At 35.5% G+C, this 20,824-nt stretch overlaps 1 protein-coding gene across 1 annotated transcript in view; it reads right to left on the bottom strand.

Moving 5' to 3' along the window:
• LOC149960324 (protein argonaute-2-like) overlaps window positions 1-20,824 on the bottom strand; it is a 37,383-nt gene that overhangs the window by 1,861 nt on the left and 14,698 nt on the right. Inside the window, exons 6-12 of the mRNA XM_090166663.1 lie at window positions 14,279-14,782; window positions 13,210-13,694; window positions 11,006-11,414; window positions 10,015-10,376; window positions 3,462-3,821; window positions 2,593-2,953; window positions 2,376-2,523 (exon numbers count right to left, since the gene is read on the bottom strand). Coding sequence (XP_090022789.1) covers window positions 2,376-2,523; window positions 2,593-2,953; window positions 3,462-3,821; window positions 10,015-10,376; window positions 11,006-11,414; window positions 13,210-13,694; window positions 14,279-14,782 — 2,629 coding nt within the window. The remainder of the gene's footprint in view (window positions 1-2,375; window positions 2,524-2,592; window positions 2,954-3,461; window positions 3,822-10,014; window positions 10,377-11,005; window positions 11,415-13,209; window positions 13,695-14,278; window positions 14,783-20,824) is intronic.

The following is a 20,824-nucleotide window of genomic DNA, read 5'->3' as shown; positions in this document are numbered from 1 at the left end:
TAAGATGGGTTCTCCAAGCACCTTCAATCTAGAGCGATGACATAGGAAATAAAATCAGGTTTCTCTCAGAGTTGTTTCAATGGAAAACGCTGATAATAGTCCCAAAAATTAAAAAAGTTTACTTTTTTAATCTGGTCATATAATTTGGGTACTTTAATTTTTTACTCAAATTAAATTTTAGTTAATAAAGAACAGTATGTACAATTAAAAGAAGTAATAAAATAACTGATTTCTTTCCAAACCTTTGTCACACTATACAAAACCAGTGAAGAATTTACATTTTTCATTTTAATACCAATGATGTGGCCCAACAAATTGCATAAAAAAACAATGCTAAATGAAATGAAACTTGATGTGGATTAAATTTGATTTCAATTATACATTATAGGTAAGAATAGATTTTTCGTAGAATATGCTTTTCGCAATCAAAAATCATTAAATTAAAACTAAAAAGTATATAAACAACTTTGGGTAATGATTATTATTATTATTATTGAGTGAGGTGGCAAGCCAAACACTTCGACCTAAGGTCCATTGTGCATCCCCAAACTGGGCAACTTAAATAAGTCCTATTGCCGACACTAAGCTTAAAATCTGCCCGGCCGTGATATTAGAGACGTCATACGTCTCCAACCGATGCATACCCAAATGCTCAAACCTCTGGGCTGCATAGTAATCGCAGCTACAGAGTACATGTGAGGCAGTTTCCTCCTCAGCTAGACAAGCTCTGCAAATCGGGTCATCATTGATCCCAATGAGAGTTAAATGTCTGTTTAGATGGCAGTGGGTAATGATAGTCTGTCATAGAGAGATTGTGTAATGAGAAGTCGCGTAGCCAGAAAGTCACCCCTTCTTTCTCTTTGCTGATGAAATTACTGCCAAATTAGTTTGATGGCTATAAATAAGAGCATTAACGCTTTAAAAGAACAAATGTAATCATAAATTCAATAGTCAATTGCTTTGTCAGTACCTTAGGCACATGATTTATATGGTCATTGGCGAAACAGACTATCATTGATGAACTTAGTGTGGTGAGAATAAGAAGTGTCATACTTATGTTCCTAATGATAAAATCAATAACCATCAAATTAAAAATGATAAGAATTTTAGAACAGACACTAATTGAAGTTGCAAAACAATTAAATTATCAATTAATGATAAATTTGAATCTTACGATATCAAAGTGAGTACAACCACGTAAGGGCTCCGAAGGAAAGTTACCCACCCTTCTAGAGTAAAGAACGGCTACACCGTAGCTAAAAAGCCATGTTGTGGAAAGAAAATCAAGCTCACTCTGTAACAGGGAGCTGTTTCTGGAAGCCTCGGTGGGTTTATTTATGTTGTAGTTTGAACACGTGTGGAGAGATAGCGCCACCAGTCCTACGGCGGGGGTCTTATCTAGAGTTCAAGGGTCAACAGCGGCGGGTTTTCTGCGACGATATAAGGAGGCCTGCCGTCATTATTGTGATCCCGGAATTGGATTAACGAGATACCTTTCACATATCGCGAGTTTGGTTTTGTACACATTATTATTATTATTATTGAGTGGGGTGGCAAGCCAAAACACTTCGACCTAAGGTCCATAGTGCATCCCCAAACTGGGCGACTTAAATAAGTCCTATTGCTGACACAAAGCTTAAAATCTGCCTGGCCGTGATGTTAGAGACGTCATACGTCTCCAACCGATGCATACCCAAATGCTCAAATCTCTGAGCTGCATAGTAATTGCAGCTACAGATTACATGTGAGGCAGTTTCCTCCTCAGCTAGACAAGCTCTGCAGATCGGGTCATCACTGACCCCAATGAGAGTTAAATGTCTGTTCAGATGGCAGTGGCCTGTAAGTAGGCCAATAACAATCCTAATACTAGCCCTAGAGAGCGAGAGTAATTCTCTGGCTCTCTCCCTAGAAGGGCCAAGAGTAAATTCTTTGGCCTGCCTTTGACCCTCAATCTCAGACACATGCTATCGGCAGGTTGAATAAAGTACTTTTTTTAAGACAATTATTTTGTGAAACGTTTTTATTTCAGTTCGGTTGGATAGAACTCATCGGTCAAACCTTACCCCTTTGTTCCCCTACAACTCATTCAGAAAAATAATTATCTTGGGAGTATTTGCTATATCCAGGAAACTGATCTAGTTCCACATAATATCACTCATTAAAATCATGAAAAAAAAAGAGAACAGAAGGTAAGTGAACTTCTATTAAGGTCAAGGATTACTGTTAATTAAGTGAAAATATCTGCTGTAAAATAACACCCTTTATGATAATCCTCAGGGCCACCATAGTCTCTTAGATATTCCAAGTGTATAAAAATAATTTCCTGGTATAACCGTTATAAGACAAAAATTATGATAGTAAAATATAATAATTACCTATAAGCGGCCAAGTCAGCATACATAACCGGAGGAGGAACTGAAATACTTTTAGTACATCTTGAATAAGTATGACACAAATAAAAAGTTAACTTTTGCAGTTCATCTGCTGAAAAATCACTATCATCATACAGCACATTGTAGTGACCTATGATAAATGTTGTTTGTGATAAGAGTTCTGTAAACTACCAACTGAAAGCAATTTAAACTAACTTACATGGACGGCTAGTGCCTTGGATAGCTAGATGACTACACAGGTAAAAGTTGAAGTGGCTTGCCAGAGTGATTTCTTGATCCACTGTGGTTCCTGCTGGAACATTACCAGGTCTCCCAGCACCTTCTCTTGGATCTTCAGGTATAAATCTTGTATGGTGTCTCTTCTGCACAACAATGAAAGTAATTTTTGGCTGATAACCAGCTTTAATTGAAGAACAAGCATTTCTAATTTGAACAAGTTCAGCATCCCTGACTGGACGGAATTGTCCTTCACTTATTCCATCTCGATAGTATATTATGGTCTCGGGAAGGTGACCATTGGTACTTCTTCCAAAATCTGTTATTAGTTTCACCATCATTTTCTAGAAAATTAAAAAATAATTGGTTCTATGAAATGGATTTGATTTGCTACTGAAGTACAAGACATTTAAAACCAATCTTTAAGAAAACCACAGAAATATTATGGTACTTTCACTAGCCTTTTCTTCCGTTCCTTACACTAAAGTAGCTCTACGTTTTTCTCAAAGGCACTAACACACGACTCCCACATGCAGTGGCGTACCTAGTGGTTGTGGCGCCCGGTTCAAATTTTAATATAAATTTTTATTTATCCCTTACATATTAAGCGGTTGGTTCTGTTCTACAGATAATTATATACTGATTATATTCCCAATGAAATCCGGACGAGTAGAAATTCACTTCCTACAAATCAATCTAATATATTGCATCACTAATTGTGATTTTTCTTGTAGGGCGTTACATAAAGGGTATCATGTTGTAATTGAAGAAATCTTTTAAATTGGCCCATACCATAACTCATCTAATCTATGAAGAGGTAACGGGGGCTTAAAGTAACTGAAAATTACACACCTCAAGCTTGAGAATAGTCTCCTCTCTTGCTTTATTTTCCGTTTCATTTCTTTGTAACTCTACTGCCACTGTGTAACGTGATGGGTAACTATCGACACTACCAACAGCAGCAGCAATTGAGAACTTTTCCTTATCATCAGATTTTGGATGTGTAACATCAGCACCCACAATCATAATAGGACGTTGAAATACAGATGGTTTATCATCTCTATTAAGTCCAGTATTAGTTCCACCCATTTTGGTATTAATTTTTTGGCACAAGTTTAGAAGGAACCTAAATGAAAATCTGTCATCTCTACATTTCTGCACATTACCATCAATAGTGCACTGGGTGATTAATCCTATATCAGTTTCGGCAATCTGAAAACAAAATCAGTACTTGACTTATTGTTTACGCATTAAACCTTCAGAATGTTGTACAACAAATTTTTGTAAATTGTCAAATTTGAAGCATTAAATTATTCTGGCGATTTAACCCTAAGAATCATATGAATCCTGAAACAAAGTAGCTAAAAAAGCAGTAGCCTTCAAATCACAAATAACGTTAAAAACCCAACTTTAGTGATTCATTAATCAAAAGGATATTCAACTAAATCTCAATGTCTCGTTTTCAGTCCTTTGTCGTGTATTTCTGATAAAGTTGATAACCAATAGAAATAGTCGAAAACTATCAGCAAACAGCGTTGGAAATTAGCATCTTTAAAAACTAGGACAATATGAAGACTAAGGGTAATATATCAACTATTTTAATTTCTTCAGACGTTTGAGTTAAAATATAGAGTATTATAGGAAATTTAATGAAATTATAGGAGAAAAGGAAAGACATTATATTATAGGAAAATAGGATGTGGTCGCTGGTCACCCTGTGTTTATGTTAGTTATATAGTGACAGTGAGTGCATAGTCCTACCACATGAAAGTCTATTTCTTGATATTAACTGCAAGCCAGATGGGAGGGGGAAGAGCTAAAATGGTTTTGAAGTTCAGAAGTAGCCCAGTCTAGTGGAGGTCTGTTCCCAACAAAAACAGGCGATAGAAGGAGTGGGACAAGTACCACTCGGGGGAGAGAGAATGGAGCTAGACTACAGATCATTAAGGTGTTTATCATATTAAAGTGTGAAAATAAATAAGTTTACTTTTCCCTGAACACTAGCTCTGCAACAACGTTGTAATTTACCTAAACCTACCTCCAAGGCTTAAAACATTTGTATGGCTAAAGTTGATAGCTGGTGCATTTTTCCTTTCAGCATGCGAAATTGAATGAGGCCTTCTATTTTGAAATATTAAGCAGCGCAAGCTTTAAAATATAATAAGAACATAAATTTGCAATGACGGATACTTCATGGTACTATTATTATTAGTTTTAAATTATAAAACATATATATATTTATATTATATTATTATTAAAAAACATTTTAAAATATGCGAGCTTTCGAGCCAGAGCCCCTTTTCAAGCACCTAGTCTTTAAAGTTTTTAGAAATAAACATAAATTAATGTTTTAATTACTAACCATGGCTAAGAGATTCAACGTGTTTGATTACAATAAAATTCTTTTACGATTATGACCTAGCTCTCTGTATTACTACTTCTAGGAAAACCACTGAAGAGGTTTAATTTAAGCGTCTATTGCCATATGGGCAAGACTCATTTTAAATTTAGGAGTTAAATCTACTAAATTTAAAATGATTCTTGCCCATATGCCTAGTCCTCTATTGCATAATTAAGTTCCATAGGCTTCTGGTTTCATTAAATAAAACGTTTTTAAGTCAAAAATATTTAAGTAGGCTAATTTCATTAAAATAATTTTTTTGCTCTTTTAAAAATTAATTTATAGTAAGCCCCAAGCCATCAGTAGCGGCGCTAAGGTTTTTTCACGGGTGGGCTAAGAATTTTGTGGCCCTTACCATTTTAGTTACCAATTATAATTTGGTGGCAGCTGTGGCTTGCCATCCAATATGTCTCTTATAGCTTCTACATATTTAAAAATTTTAAAATTTAACTCAAAGTATAAATTGCACTCTTCTCTTTTTTTTTACTAAACTCGTCAACAACCAACAAAGGATTGTCTCTTAACTTATTAGATAAATCTCTATTTATAGAGAGCAAGGCTAAATTTGTTAATCGATTTTCAGACATTGTTGTTCTTAAAAATGATTCGAATCTATTAAGTGTACTAAAACTAAGCTCTGAAATAGTATTAGCAACACGTATGCATAATACAATTTGGAAATATTTTACGAGATCTGGGAATGCCTGCTTGTATGTCAATAAATATTTATAGCAATCTGAAACATTTTGCAAATTTTGAGGTTTAAGATATTCATTGGTTTTAAGCTGCGTTTGCAAACTTTCTGTGTTTATGTTTTCACCGCTTTTGGTACTAAATAACATTTTAGCAACGTTGACCTGATTTTTCAGAGACTCCATTTCAAAATTAAATCTTTTGTAGTTTTGACAAAACGCAGTAATTTTTTCAACGTTCAAAAACTCGCTCGAATTTGGGTCTGATGCGCAAAGTTCTTCATAAATAGAACAATTTTCTAACAATCTTTTTTTAATTTCTAATACGAATCTATCTAAAATTTCAAAATAAGTTGCTTTAAGCCAATAGTTTTGAACTCCGTTTCCCGACTTCCTATAGTACCCGTTATTATGGTACCTTTTAACCTTTTGTTTTGAATAATTTTTCTTTTCATGGGTACTTTGACAGAACTATTCTTTTCTGGTACTGGAATTGAGGCTGAGAGAGCTTATTGTTTCGCAACATCCCAAATTTGATCGAATCTTTGAGAATTTCGGTCTGTTTCTAACTTTTTTATTGTGGCACCGCAAATTGCTACGGCTTGAGTCTTAACTACTTTTGGATTTTGCAAATATTCAGACAACACATTTTTTACGCCTAAAATCTCATCTAATGCTACGACCATTAATAAAATGCTGAAATTTTGAAGCTGGGAATGGTACCCTCTACATTCGGCTGCTTCCTCAGATTTGCCACTTTCAATTAAGTTTTCTAAAGCTAAAACTACAGCATTATATCTAGTTCTAAAAAAATGTATAATTTTTTTTTACTTGACCATCTAGTGTCACAACTCTGGGGTAATTTTAATATTACATCGTATTCAAGCTCTTTTTGGGCCTCTTGAAAATACTCACTTCGAAGTGACGAATTACTTTGAAATGTATAAATTCCCTGTAACAAACCAAGTGTTTCACGAATTATTGGTACATTCTTACAGGTATCCACCAAAACTAAATTTAGGCGATGGGCGTAACAGTGCACATATGGACACATCCCACCCACAGCATCCTTAATCCTAATGTTCACTCCCGACTTACTTCCACTCATTACACTCGCTCCGTCATATGTTTGCGCTACACAGTTTGATATTTTTAACCCATTTGATAAAAGAAAATTAATAATCGCGGAAGATAAAGATTCAGCGTTAAATTTATGTAAATCAATAAAAGACAAAAACCTTTCAAGAACCTCTCCCTTAGTGGTGGTAAATCGAACACAAACACTTAGTTGTTCTACACCGCCTTTGTCCCTAGTTTCGTCAGCAATTATTGCGTAAAAACCACCCGAATCATTAATATCCTGAATAATCATTCTTTGAACAAGTGCACCACTGGTGTTAATAAGCTCGTTTTGTATTGATCCGTGGGTATATTTTGCTACATTGGGCATGCTATCTACTTTTTTCTTTAAGTCAGGTGAAATGCGCTTTAACAATTCTAGGATTTCAATGAAATTTCCACGATTTTGCTGATCGTCGTTCTCTCGATGCCCTCTTAACGCGATATCTGGTTGAGCGCATGTTAAAACAATTTGCACATGGGCGGATAAAACTTCTCTGTTTCGAATAGTATCTAAACGGTGTTGCTTATTTATCTGTGAAGTTATAGCTCCTCGTTTTTTAGACTGTAAAAAATGTATGTACTTCGTTTCCGCTAATTGGTGGGTCGATTTCTTGGAAGTAAAATGTTCGTGAAATTTTTCATTCATATTTTTCCAATTTTTAAAACCAGTTGTGAAATATGTTTTTTTACCACTGCTTGGAAAATGACGGCAGCAAAAACAGTATACCATGTCATTTTCTACAGAATAATCCAAAAAGGGATATTTTACATAATAAATACTATTGAAACTTCGTTTTTGACCCCTAATAATCGTTTGGGGAAATGATAAGAGCCTCGGTTGAGCGAGTGGAGAATCCATGTCGATACTAATGTCAGGAATAATTTGAGTTGCATTTAAATCAGATAGAGCAGGAGTTAAATGGTGCACGATACTGCTATTCTCACCGAGTTCTCGGGAATTCCTGGAAGCGACAAATGAAAGTGCAATGTCATTTGAATTGTTTGATTCACTTTCACTAGGAGCTCCTATTAAGATATTATCAATAACTGATTCTTCAATGCCTTCTACAACTTTATCAAAAACATTTTGACTCGTTTGCAACATAGAATGTTTATTTATAACATCGTTCGTTTTATTAGTTGAAAGATTACTTTCAACATGAACCCCTATAGCGTCCTTCAATAAGCTTATTTTATTGTCAGTACTATTTTGTTTTGGTTCGGATTCTAGCGATTTGTTTTCGTTGTGGGAAAGTTGATTTTTTAAAGATTGAGTAGTGGTTGGTAAGTCAAGTTTGTTCGCAATTGCATTTAATTGAGTTTGTTCTAAGACTGGAATTGATGTTTTGAAGTACTTATTTAGAGCCCCTTTTTGGGAATTTAAAAATTCTTGACTGGCTTTTCGCTTTTTGCGACTTTGGCTTCCGGACGGAAATTTTCTCCCACTCATTTCTACAATTTTTTTTAATTTGTCAATACTTAAATAGTAAAATTTACCGGATATAATTATCTAAAATGTATCTCTAAAATCCTTCTAATTCTCGAGGAATATTTATCTTAGTAAATAATAAGACTAAGTTTCTAAGATATTAGAAAAATAACTAATAATAGTAATTTGCCTTGACAAAGGCGGTTTGGAAAATATATATCTACTAATAGTTAGCTAGCCCTGAAAAATGCTTTTTGGAAAAATTAACTAGCCCTGAAAAATGCTTTTTGGAAAAATTAATTAGCCTTTAAAAGGCTGTTGAAATAATTTGAAATAAAATCAAATTATCAACTAGTCATTTAGCTAAGTGTTTATATTTTAAACAAGCGCTTCTTTAAACCTCGAGGAGGTAGAAGTCCGCTCTTGCTAAAATATTAGAACAGAAAGACTAAAGACTTAAAATTCGAGGAAGACTTTCAAAATAGACCTGACTCGTTCTGGAGCTCAAGACGAAATGGAAAGAAATGTTTAAAAAAAAAGCAGCTTAGCTGTCGAGCCTGGCATTGACCATATTTCGCAAAAGTGGTGAAATCGAAAAACCGCAGAATTTTAAAGAAAGCGAGAAGAGTAAGGTCGTTTTATTGTTGTGGCTATCGTCGCGTTTACTGGACCCCCTTCTGAGCTTGTATCCGAGCGTCGGATTCAGAGCATTGACGTGCATGCCCGCTGGGGTATTTCCCGAAATTCCCTCAAGCCCTTTTCTTTTCTTTCAATTGTTCATTAAACTTTCTCTCCATTTCCGCTCCCTTCGCCTCCCAAATCTATCTGTTTATGGTCTACTATCTTTTTGAGTAAAAGAATTGATTTTTAAAGATTTTTCCCCCCGAAAAACTTTACTTGGCAAAAAAACAAAAAGAAATTTCAAATATGTGGCCTCTTAAATATAATTATGTGGCCCTTTTAATATAAATATGTGGCCCCTCTCAGAAATGCAGGGGGGCTAAAGCCCACTTCAGCCCACCCTTAGCGCCGCTACTGCAAGCCACCCCTGATTTTTGGGTTCTTTGTTCTTTCCCTGACCTGTAAACCGACTGACTGACTTAAATTTCACCCAGTCAATGACCATTTTATTTGTATTGAAATGTCACCAAGACTAAAAACACTATTTTTACATCTAGTTCACTTCATATAAAATTTATTTTTTTAATATTTAAAGTAACTTATGCTTTGTGCAAGGATATTTAATAATAACAGAAATGAAGAAGAAACTAAGTTTAAGTAAATGTTGGCTCTATCATTGCCGCCTATTATCAGAAGGCCCTTGTTATTAGAAATGGTAATGGATCTATCCAATTCTTTGAAAAAACGACTTTACTGGAGAGTGTGGTGCCATTAATATACTAATGGCAAAGGAAGCTAAAATTCAAAATAGCGAAACTATAACATTGTTAGAGAACCATTGTTGAGTATACACAGCTTATACTATACTTTGTTAGTGGACTTCAACCTAAATTATACATCCCATATGAAATATATTGTTAAAAATTAACTATAATTTAAGCTATGACAAATATAAAAACAAGCCAATCAATGCGAGGAATACTTTTATGTCCCACCTTATGGATAAAATTGTAGCTAAAGTATCTTGTTTTGATATCGACGCTAGCAACACATGTTGAGCCAACACTTGCTTTAAGGTATATATAGTTAACTTCTTACGTTTAATTAAGAAAATTTTAACTAGGAAAATATGAAAAATACCTTTTTCAGTTCCTTATATAGTGGTGATCTTTTGCCTAAAACTACAACAGCAAGTTGCAACTGTGGATAATCCATTTTTAGTTTTCTTAAGCACTTTTCCACACCATAATAGTCGTTTGCACTTTCTGATGATATCAATAAAGGTCTGCTGAATTCCATTCCAGAGCTCCTTCCAGTGTCAGCCAGCTTGTGGCAAAATAACTCCATATTTCTTGGATCACATCTAGTAAAAGCTAACATTGCCCAATACTCAATCTTCGTTCCTTTTATAAATGATTTCCCACGCATCTCCCACTGTCCATCTTTGACATTAGCATTAATTGCACCATTGTACAAAACTTTTGGAGGATTAAGAATTCGCCCTAAAAATATGAATACATAACATAAGAAAATCATTGTCGATGTTTGCCTCTTTAAAAAGGTCATTTCGGTTAAAAAATCAAAAGAATTAAGACTAATAATTGTAACTAACCATTCTACATGTGGGTAAAGGAACTTTGGTGAATACCAACATGCCAATGCATGTCCAATTTATTTTTGTGATACTTAATTTGAGGCCAAATTATTTTGCGGAAATAAAAATTGGCGACGACATTAATTTTAAAAATTAACCAAAATTAAAGTTTTCTAGCGTTACTGTTACATTTGTGGTATAGTACAATACACGCAATTTTCCATTAGAATATACTCTGTCCCCATCATCCAATATTGCACTACTTTATTTGCTAATATGTCCTCTAGACGGCCTATCGTGATTAGGAAGAATGGAGTTGGGGATGCGCCGTACACCCCCAGCTCGAGAGCATGCAAACAAATTTTAGCCCTAAATAAATACCGGATTATACTATAAAAATAACAGGAAAATAAATTTTAAGGATTATCACTTCAAGGCAATCAAATTTTAGCCATTAGTGGCTTTTTAACATCCCAAATGTTAAAATAATTTAAAAATATCAGGAAAGTATGGTTAAAAAAATTACAAGTAGTTTACCATTCATTTTGTGTGGCTCTGTACTGATGTCGATATCAAATTCATTACACGCATCTCTGTTATCATTCTTTACTGCATACGCACGATTTTTTATGTCTCTAAATCGATCACTTGGTTTAATGGCAGTTGCCTTCACCATTTTATCCGGTTCATCCTCTTTAACATCAAGTTTACCTCTTGCAGGTTGACAATCAACTATTTTACACACTTCAAATGGCAAATTAACATTGCGGTTACTTCCACAAACAATACACGGAAAGTTCGGATACTTCAATTTCACATTGTACTGTGAAAGAAAATACTCCGCTATGGTTACATCACGGTTATTTAACTTAAATGTAAGTTTGCTGGCTCTCTCAAATGAAACTGATTCAATTGTAAATTTTCTTGGATATGGTAAATGTGTTACCTGTAATTATTATAACAAAAATATAAGCAAAAATAAGCGAGATATCCTATTACAGTTCAATACATGAAAGCATAAGTAGATCATAAACACTTCCTATTAACCCACTGCAAATTTTCTAATGATAGTCTGTTACGCCAATGACAACGTAAGGACTGACAACTCATGCAAACTGCTCCAAGTATTTGGAGGAAGCCCGAAAAAACGCCGACGGTCCAACGGCAGCCTTTTCAACGGACCAGAGTAAGAAGCGACAAGTTTCCTGTTCGGACAGACTATCATTTAAAAAAATTCGTTCTGTACCATACTTATGTTTATTATCCACTTATGATAAAAGTAATTTCTAATTTAAATATTTTTTATACTTCTGAAAGAATGTTCCATATCAGAAACATTCGACTCATGCTCATTAAAATGCAAAAAAAGGAATCAGCAACTGCATGTTTATAGTAATCTCCCTTACAATTCCACGTTGAGTGTTATATCCTACTTTGAACGAGTACCTCTTTGAAATGACCATAAAAAAGTGTTAATATTTTCAGGCCTGTTCTTCTATGATGTTAAATCACTGTACCCATTTTCAGCTTTGTGTGTAATGGCAAGCCACATAATGAGGTATATAGGTAAGTGTAATTTTTAGCTTGAATGACAGCACAAAATTAGGGATGCACAAATATATCAGCCAGTTTTTCTAATATTAGAAAAATATTTTCAGAAAAACCTTTAAAAACAAGAAAATTCTTGATTAACTAATGAATTATAATATTTAGTTTGATTGGCCGCGCCACGTATGCCAGACTTCAGAAGCTAGATCAGACCTTTTTAGAATAAAATGGTATGACGGAATACTGAACCATCTTTTACCATGATTTTGTCATATACACTACTGTTATTACAGATAACTTTGTTAATACCAGCCAATATATCGGCTGTACCCATATTGGTACATCCCTAGTTAAGGTAAGAAATATAAATGATGGGAAATGAAAAACATTTCCAACCACAATTGACTCAGATATGTCAGGGTGGAAATAGTGTTACGGCTTGAACTACTTCTCTAATTTGTTAAAAAGAATATCAACTAACAATTTTAAGTCTTAGTGTGGCTCGTGCAAGAGGATTTATTATACTTTGGTAGTTAAACGACAAACAGCATTAATTTAAGAAAAACAAAATGTTAGAAAGGAAAAGTCATTTAACATTTAACTTAGTTATCAACTATGGCAGACAAATGCAATGGTGAATTTAGAAATTCATATAGAGCCTACAAAATTATAGAAGGTACAAAATTGAAGTGTAATATTGGTTTCAACTCTCAGGCCAAAGTAGAAAATTTGTACACAACCTTTCCCATCTGCATGCCACTACATTTTTTCGCAAATGCAAGAAAACAAGAACCATCTTTGGTTTAAAGATTACATTAAAAAATGTCGAAGAGGTTAAAAAGACCAACAACGTTTCGGGAAAATAAAAAATATTTAATAAATTGAACTGATACGCGGTACTTTGGTCAATAGGCCTTCAGAGGTGCAGTTACAAGTTAAGACTAACTGACTGAATGTTTCAAAAATAAAACAAATTAGCCAAAAACTGCTTGTACTCTTATAAGGAGCCCTATAGCCCAACAGATTAGTTAGGCATTATATCCAAATAGGGTTATTTTTTGTCATGTATTCTGTATTCATGTGCAAGACAGTAATTTAAAAAATCTCATCTCATTTGGTGAGAAGACTGTACACCTCAAGTAGTAAAAAAAACCTTATTTCACCTTATTTGAATAAATTAAGTGATTACTAACCTCAATCTTTATCTTTTTAAGTTTTTCTTTCAGATGACAAATTTGTTGTTTGTTAAAGAAATCTGGAAATGATTGTAAATGCAGAACATCTTTAACATAATCCAGAAGAGGTTTCGAAGTATAGAAAGCTGTTGCAGCTTTGTCAATATTCAAGAAAAAAATTGTTGACTTTGGCAGTGGTTTCCATCCAGGTCTTAAACTTTGATAATAGCCAAACCATATCTCTTTCCCAGGTCCTAATGGAACTTCATTTTGGGTTCTGGGTTTTTGAAAAAATGATCGTCCAACTGGCACGTAGCGTAAAGCTGGACCATGTCGAAGAATGATATCAAGAGCCATAATACACTCTTGAGGAAATGTCACGGTATTCCCATTTATGGCATCATGAAGTGGTTGAAGATTAATCTCACAACAGTAAGTATCTTTTTGCACTGGCTTCATTGTGACCCAATATTTTTTTAACTGCATATCTTCGGTAACTGAAACTAGATAAAAAAAGTTACAAGTAAGTTTTAAAGAATTTAAACTAAGTAAGAATTCAGTCTTAATTTTGATATTAAATATAAGGGTGAAGTAAACTACAGCAGCCTTATTGCTTGCGCCTGGTAGACATTGTCTCGTAGATAGCGTGGGTATTTTTGTGGTCGCAAATGAATGTTTAATTTTTTAATATAATTTAAAAGTTTAAAATTTTTGGTATCCCACAAGTGTTTCTGAGTCCGCTAGATTAAGAAAATAAGTCCAAGTGTTATTCCGCTAGATTATAAAAATAAATTAAGTGGCACAGCGCACCACCAGCACAAGAGCATAGCGAATGTGCGTCGCTGTTGGGCGCCAATACTTACTAACACTAAAAACCGTTCTTAAGCAAACACACGACAAAAATAATTGCAACAAAAAATTTATTAACTTCCAAAATTGCCTAAACGTTTCAATTAAATTAAAAAATCAGTTGCAGCCTAGAAAAAATACCCTCGTAACCTCAGCGTCAAACTATCGTATCCGTCGAAAAACATAAAAATAAGGCCGCTGTACTTTAATTTTTCCAATATTAATATTGACTACTTACCAACTACTGTTTTGGACTCTGAAATTGGGAGACGCCGGCGAGTTATAATATTTTTACATCCATCAAATACAGGGTATAATCCTTGAAAAACATCAGATAACTGATGAATTAGCATATTTATAATATTCCGGCAAACTTCTTGTCTGAATTTTCGACCAGTTGGTGCTCCATCTGGTGCTTTTGGAGGGACTGCTTTCCCATTTTTTTCAAAATAGCGATCAATTTCAATATCGTAATGATAAACAGATCCATGAGGAATATCAACGGCAAAATAATTTGCATAAACAGATATTTTTCGTCCAATTGTTCCGTATCTTTGTTTTGGAAAATCTTCACTGAAGACCTTTGATCTCGGGTTTGAAACTGTGAAACTCGTAGGAAGTTGATTTGATTTTCCTTGTATATTAAGCGATACTGCTTGAGAGGGTTCATCCTTCATCCTGCCCTTCATTGACTCACTACCATGAACCACCTGTTTAATTGGCAACGCTGAAGGGGAAACTCCTTAATAATAAAAATAGAATAGAATTACAATCAGAAAAAGTGCATTCTATTTTTTTTATTTGAGAAATATATTGGTGCGGTTCTATGGGTATTAGCTTAGCTGTTTAATGAATTCACTTTATATGTCAAGAGCAGAGATTTCATTTTCTTGAGAGCTAATTTTAACCCCCAACACGAATGAAATTCTCATTTTTAAAAGGAATAACAGCGTGAGCAGCTTGAAAACAATGGCAGAGATTGACATAGAGTAGAATTTTCAAATCAACATCAACGTAAGAGGTAAGGTACAATAGCCAGAGGTACTTAACTCCATTCTCTGTCTTTAAGGAAAAGTCTAGTAAATTTATTTAAAGAGCATTGGATATTTGCAAACTTTATAAAACATTAAAAATTGGTTTAGACACCATTTAATATTAAAAAAACTTTATTATTTTGATAACAAAATGAGACGATTAAACTTAAATTATATAACTAACATTTGGGGTTTATCAGAAAGTGGGTCTTCCCTAGAATACCCAGTCCTTCAGAATCTCATAGTATAGTAGGGAAAAAATTGTATTTTTGCTTATTGTGTTTTTTAAAAGCAAAAACTTTAAATTTTTAAGTAAAGTAAGAGTACATTAGTTTATATAAAGATTAAGTAATAAACGAAGGTGGATCTTCATGCTGATGATAATAGAAATAAAATTTCAGACACTTTCAATATATGCACAAAAAAATTTCTTTACATACACTTTAAAAATTATATACAAATTCTCGACTAGTTTCGGAACGACCGTCGTTCCATTATCAAGACAATAATAAAAGGTTAGTATAAAATGCTATTTCTTAAGTACTTCAACTGATGCGTCATCTATATTAAATCCAGATTGTTGGCCAACAGGAGTTTCCTGTTGTCAATTACAAGTAATCTCGAATAAAAAGATCTGCGGAACTAATACTGAAGAAAACGGCCTCAAACTATCAAAATCACCTACAAATAAGTACTTTTTAACAACATGCCCAAAAAATGCCATATCAGAAAAGATCAAAGAACACCTAGAGGAATTAGGACTACGAGATTGCACAATTGCACTTAAGGATCCTGAGTCCACATCAAACTGGAAATCAACATACATAATTGAGTGTCCCCGAAATGAGGATACTACAATTTTAAACCCTGAAAATTGACCAAAACCCTAAAGGATTCAACGCTACCGTCCACCAAGGACCCAACCTCTAGCAACAGATGAAGTATGAGTGCCCTAGGAATTTCAAATTCAGGCTGAACAGACCCCAAAAATATACTCTAAAAGGTCAAAATGTAAACCGCCTTAAACACAGTATTGAAAATATAGTTTTCCTGAGTGACAACTAAGGAAAACTATATTTTCAAACTGCAACCTTGTACCTCTTCGTGGTGGAAGGGAGTAACAGGTGGAGGGGCAACCCTCCATGCTGGCCAACTAAGGCTCTGCTTCTTCCTTAAGCCAAGGTGTAAGGTATCGTGCTGAGGGTTGAATGGTACCGGGGAAACGAAAATACGGTATCATGAACGATCCCCTCGGGGAACCAGGCAAAACCCAGTTGTAATTAGCCCTCCGCCCGGACAGAGGATTAAGGGTGGTGACCTTTTATTTTCCTATTTTCTCGTGGGACCAAAATAGAGTCGCAAAACAAACAAAAAAACCAGGCAAGGGTTCGAAAGAACCCAGCCTTAAGCAAGGGGAGGGTTCGAAAGGAACCGACCCAAAACAAGGGGGACTGTCCCCAAATAGAGCCTGGCCCGGCTGACGAAGCAAGGGATCAATGGGGAAACGTCCCTCAATAAAAACCAAAGGCGGAATTGACGCCGCCAGGAAAAGCAATGATCAGGGGAGGTCTCCAACAAGAGACCAAGGGAGAAACTCCGGACTCCCAGTCTCAGGTCTCCAAAAGGTCTAAGGTCCACGACCAGACCTAAAGTGAGACTTTAAACTATTGATGGCTATCCCATGAAAACCATCTCTGAAGAAGAGATGAGCACCATCTAGCGAAGGATTCTGGAGAGGATAGATGGGATACCCTCGGGGGACCCCCTACCTCGATTCTGGAGTTTTAAGCTGGAAGGAGGCGCAGTACACTACCTGTGTAAGGATGTGTCTACGGCAGAATTGTTGGGGAAGGAGTTTGACCAGAAGGAGTTGGTTACAGGTGGGTCATTACTTTCAGTAATGAAGGTAACAGACCTGCCAAAACCATTCAAGGTCGCCTTCCGCACCATGGATGGGTATACGAAGGACGCTAATGTCCTTCTTCGCAGACTTAAGATTTTCAACAGCGCGTTGAATACGGCAATGCTGGTTTTAGAGCTGAAACCGGCTCGGACAGGGGTTTCTTCAAGATACTCTCTGATCCAAGCACGGGCGGCTCGAACGACCCGACCAACCTGGATGACGAGATTCTAGCAACTGAGGAATCTGGGGAGGAAACTCTCGCAGAGGACCTTAAGACAATTGACTTGTCCGATATCGACGAGATCAAGGAGGCTGCTCATATGGAGGGAGCAACAGGGGGGCAGGCTGGGGACGCTAGTCGGGCCGGTGGGAGTGATGTGGCCTCCACATCTTCCACTGGGTGCGGCTTCCCTTACCAAAAAATAAGTTGGATTTCGGTTTTTATTTAGTTTGTATACACATTATTAGTTGATATTGAGTTGGTATTAAGTAGGCTCAAGTTGTCAGCATATTACAAGTTACTATTAAAGGAGTAATAAGTTGTTATTCAGTTGGTAGGAAAATACTGCTTTTGCTAAGTTTATAATAGTTGGTTTTTAGTAGTCAGGAAATTACATAATATTTTTAAGTTGAATTTTAGATGTTTCCCTAGTAGGATTTAAGTTGCTTTTAAGTAGTTAAATGTAAATGTTGATTCTGGTTTAGTTGGAAATAAGTTGATTAATAAAGAGGATTTAAGTTATTTTTAAGTAGGCATTTGTCCCAAATACAAACTGAAAACCAAGTTGATATACAAGTTGTCCTAAGTGGTTTTTAGCCAACTTATTTTTTGGTAAGGGTTAGCAGAACTGGCCAGCAACCAAGTTAACCCCACCTAAAACATGAGTTTGAAGGTGATGCAGATCAATCTGCACCACTGCAAGGCAGCCTCTGCTGTACTCTGTAGAAGGTTTGCCAAGGAGAGCTTCGACGTCGCTCTCATACAGGAGCCATGGACTGCCAATGGAAAGATACTTGGTCTCCAAAATGCAGGTAATATTGTAACCGATTTATTTTCCCCAGTTACATCCTAGTTCGATTCTTCCCTAACAACGTTAGTGCGTTAGAGTGAGAGAGCATTACAAATTAAGAAAGTACCAAAGAAGTTCCAATCATTATTTATTTTGAGGCAATTTAGGTAGTTGTAGCAATAGTGAGAGCGCATGGTGATAAATTGTTTGAAATTGGTATACAGCTCTGAAAATTAATATACACGTACCTTGAACTATACTCTCGACTACCTAAATTTTATTTTTCAAAAAAACCGACTGGAAAAACTTTTATAAGAAAAAAACGCCCTTGCTGCCGAGGACGCGCGCATCTTAGGTTAGTTGTGTTTTTAAAATAAAGTATTCTAAGGTGCACCGCATCTCCGCAACTTTAGGAATAAAAAATGGTAAATTACGTGTAGCTTGAGTGGTAAAGGTGGTAAAGTTATGCATTTTTTTATGGTAATACGTGTCACAGTGCTACTTAAAACCTGATATGGAACCACATCGAGGTATTTTTTTTACTTCACGATTTTTACCATTTTTCATTTTTCTCCATAGGGAAAAATGGTAAATCGCGTGTATCTCGGGTGGTAAAGGTGGAAAAATTATGAAACATTTTATGGTGATACGTGTCATAGTACTACTTAAAATCTGATATGCCATTTTTCCCTATGGAGAAAAACGAAAAATCGTTAAAAACGTAAAGTAAAAAAAATATCTTGATGTGGTTCCATATCAGGTTTTAAGTAGTACTGTGACACGTATCACCATAAAAAATTTCAAAACTTTTCCACCTTTACCACCCGAGATACACGCGATTTACCATTTTTCCCTATGGGGAAAAATGAAATGTTAAGAACGTCAAGTAAAAAAAATACCTCGATGTGGTTCCATATCAGGTTTTAAGTAGCACTGTGTTATGTTTCTTTCTCAGTTGATTAATAGTTGTGTTGTAGGAGCCACATTAAACACACTGCCTTTCAGTTCAACAATTTGGATAACAAGTGTAGATAACTTTATTTAAAAAAAAAGGGCCACTAGGGCGAGTTAGTAGTAACAAATGCTAGGGTGAGACACCTGGCGACGAACTCTAGAATTACAAGAGTAAACAAACATAGGCTCACCAATTATATGTAAATAGATATTATGATTTTGCTACTTATATTTTAACAAACTCCCCCTAAATCACAATATCACTCATAATTGCTTAACAACAAAATTCTTTCCTTAATTAATGCTTTTGTAAATATATCGGCATAGTTCAATTTTGTATTAACATATTGTATTTTGAATAATTTGGAAAGTAAGCGTTCTCTAACAAATTTAAATCTAATGTCCATATATTTCGTTAACTTGTTCTCTACTTGGTTCTTCAAGTTGAATATTACGGCCTGGTTATCGATATGTACTACTGGGCAGCCATCATCTAAGTGAAATAAGTCTGTGCACTCGTCTAGTACACGCTTTATCCAGATGATTTCTTTAGTAAGTTCAGTGACCGCGTAGAGTTCTGATTCCATCGTTGAAAGGGCCACCAGAGATTGCTTCGCAGACCTCCATATAATCGGGTTAGATCCAATAAATATGACATAACCAGATACAGAACGTCTTGTGTCTGGATCTCCTCCCCATGATGCATCTGAGTAGCAATTCACATCCATTCTATAATAAGATTCCAGCTTGATGCATCTCAATTTGGTTGATCGCACGTAGTTAAAAAGATGTTCTAAATGTTTCCAAGCAACCATACTTGGCTTCGTGTTATATCGTGATAACACGCTGACAGCATAAAGGATGTCTGGTCTGGTCATCCGTGCTATGAATAATAGAGAACCAACAAGTTGGCGGTATGGTAATCCGATATCTTCTTCTTGATGCATAGTATCGTAGTTGAATGTGGAACCAACTTTCAATGGCTCGTTTGCCTTCTGGAATCGTATCATCGAAAATAAGGTACTCAATTTTTGAATATACCCACTTTGTTCGAAATAAACATTGTTCGTTTTCTCATCTCGAGTAAATTTGACACCCAAGAACGTTCGGACACGTCCCAAATCTTTGACATCAAAAATGGATGTGATCTTCTTCATAATGTCGGCTTTAACAGATTCATTTCGAGCGATGAGTAGAATATCATCTACATAAATAAGTATAAATGCGTTCCATCCACTTCGATATACGCATTCACAGGAACTTAATGGAATGAGTCCAATTTGCTTCAGTCTCTTATTTAGTTCTTCATACCAGCAACGTCCAGCTTGGTGGAGACCATTAAGGCTTTTTTTCAGCATCCAGACATTGCCTTTAATGTCGTCAAATCCATCGGGAATCTCTAGGTAGATTTCCTCATCAAGGGCGCCATACAAGAAAGCACACTTGACATCCAAATGTCTATCAATCCATCCTTTACAGACAACCAGCAATAAAAAGAAAAGTCTTACCAGTGAAAAATTAACTACTGGATTATATACTTCGTGGAAATCTAGTCCTTTCTCTTGCTCGTATCCTTTTGCAACTAAACGTGCTCTGTGTCTTACAACTTCACCATTTTCATCTCGTTTGCGCACGTAAACCCATTTATTTCCAAGTATTTTGGCATCCTTAGGTGGTTTGACAACTTCAAAGACTTTCCGTTTTTCCAAAGTCGCAATCTCGTCCATCATTGCTTCTTTCCAATTTTGAGAATCACAGGATTCCATGGCTTCCTTGAAAGTCATTGGATTCTCAAGTCCGACTTCACAGCATTCCAAACCTTCAAAAAATGTTGTAATAGTGCTGTCTACAACATTTGGGCCAGCTATTTCTGTTTCCATGTT

This window comes from Leiobunum rupestre, chromosome 2 (assembly GCF_980474605.1).
Source record: "Leiobunum rupestre chromosome 2, qqLeiRupe1.1.hap1, whole genome shotgun sequence".
In the NCBI taxonomy this organism is placed as follows: domain Eukaryota; kingdom Metazoa; phylum Arthropoda; class Arachnida; order Opiliones; family Sclerosomatidae; genus Leiobunum; species Leiobunum rupestre.
This window is presented reverse-complemented; position numbering and strand designations above follow the sequence as displayed.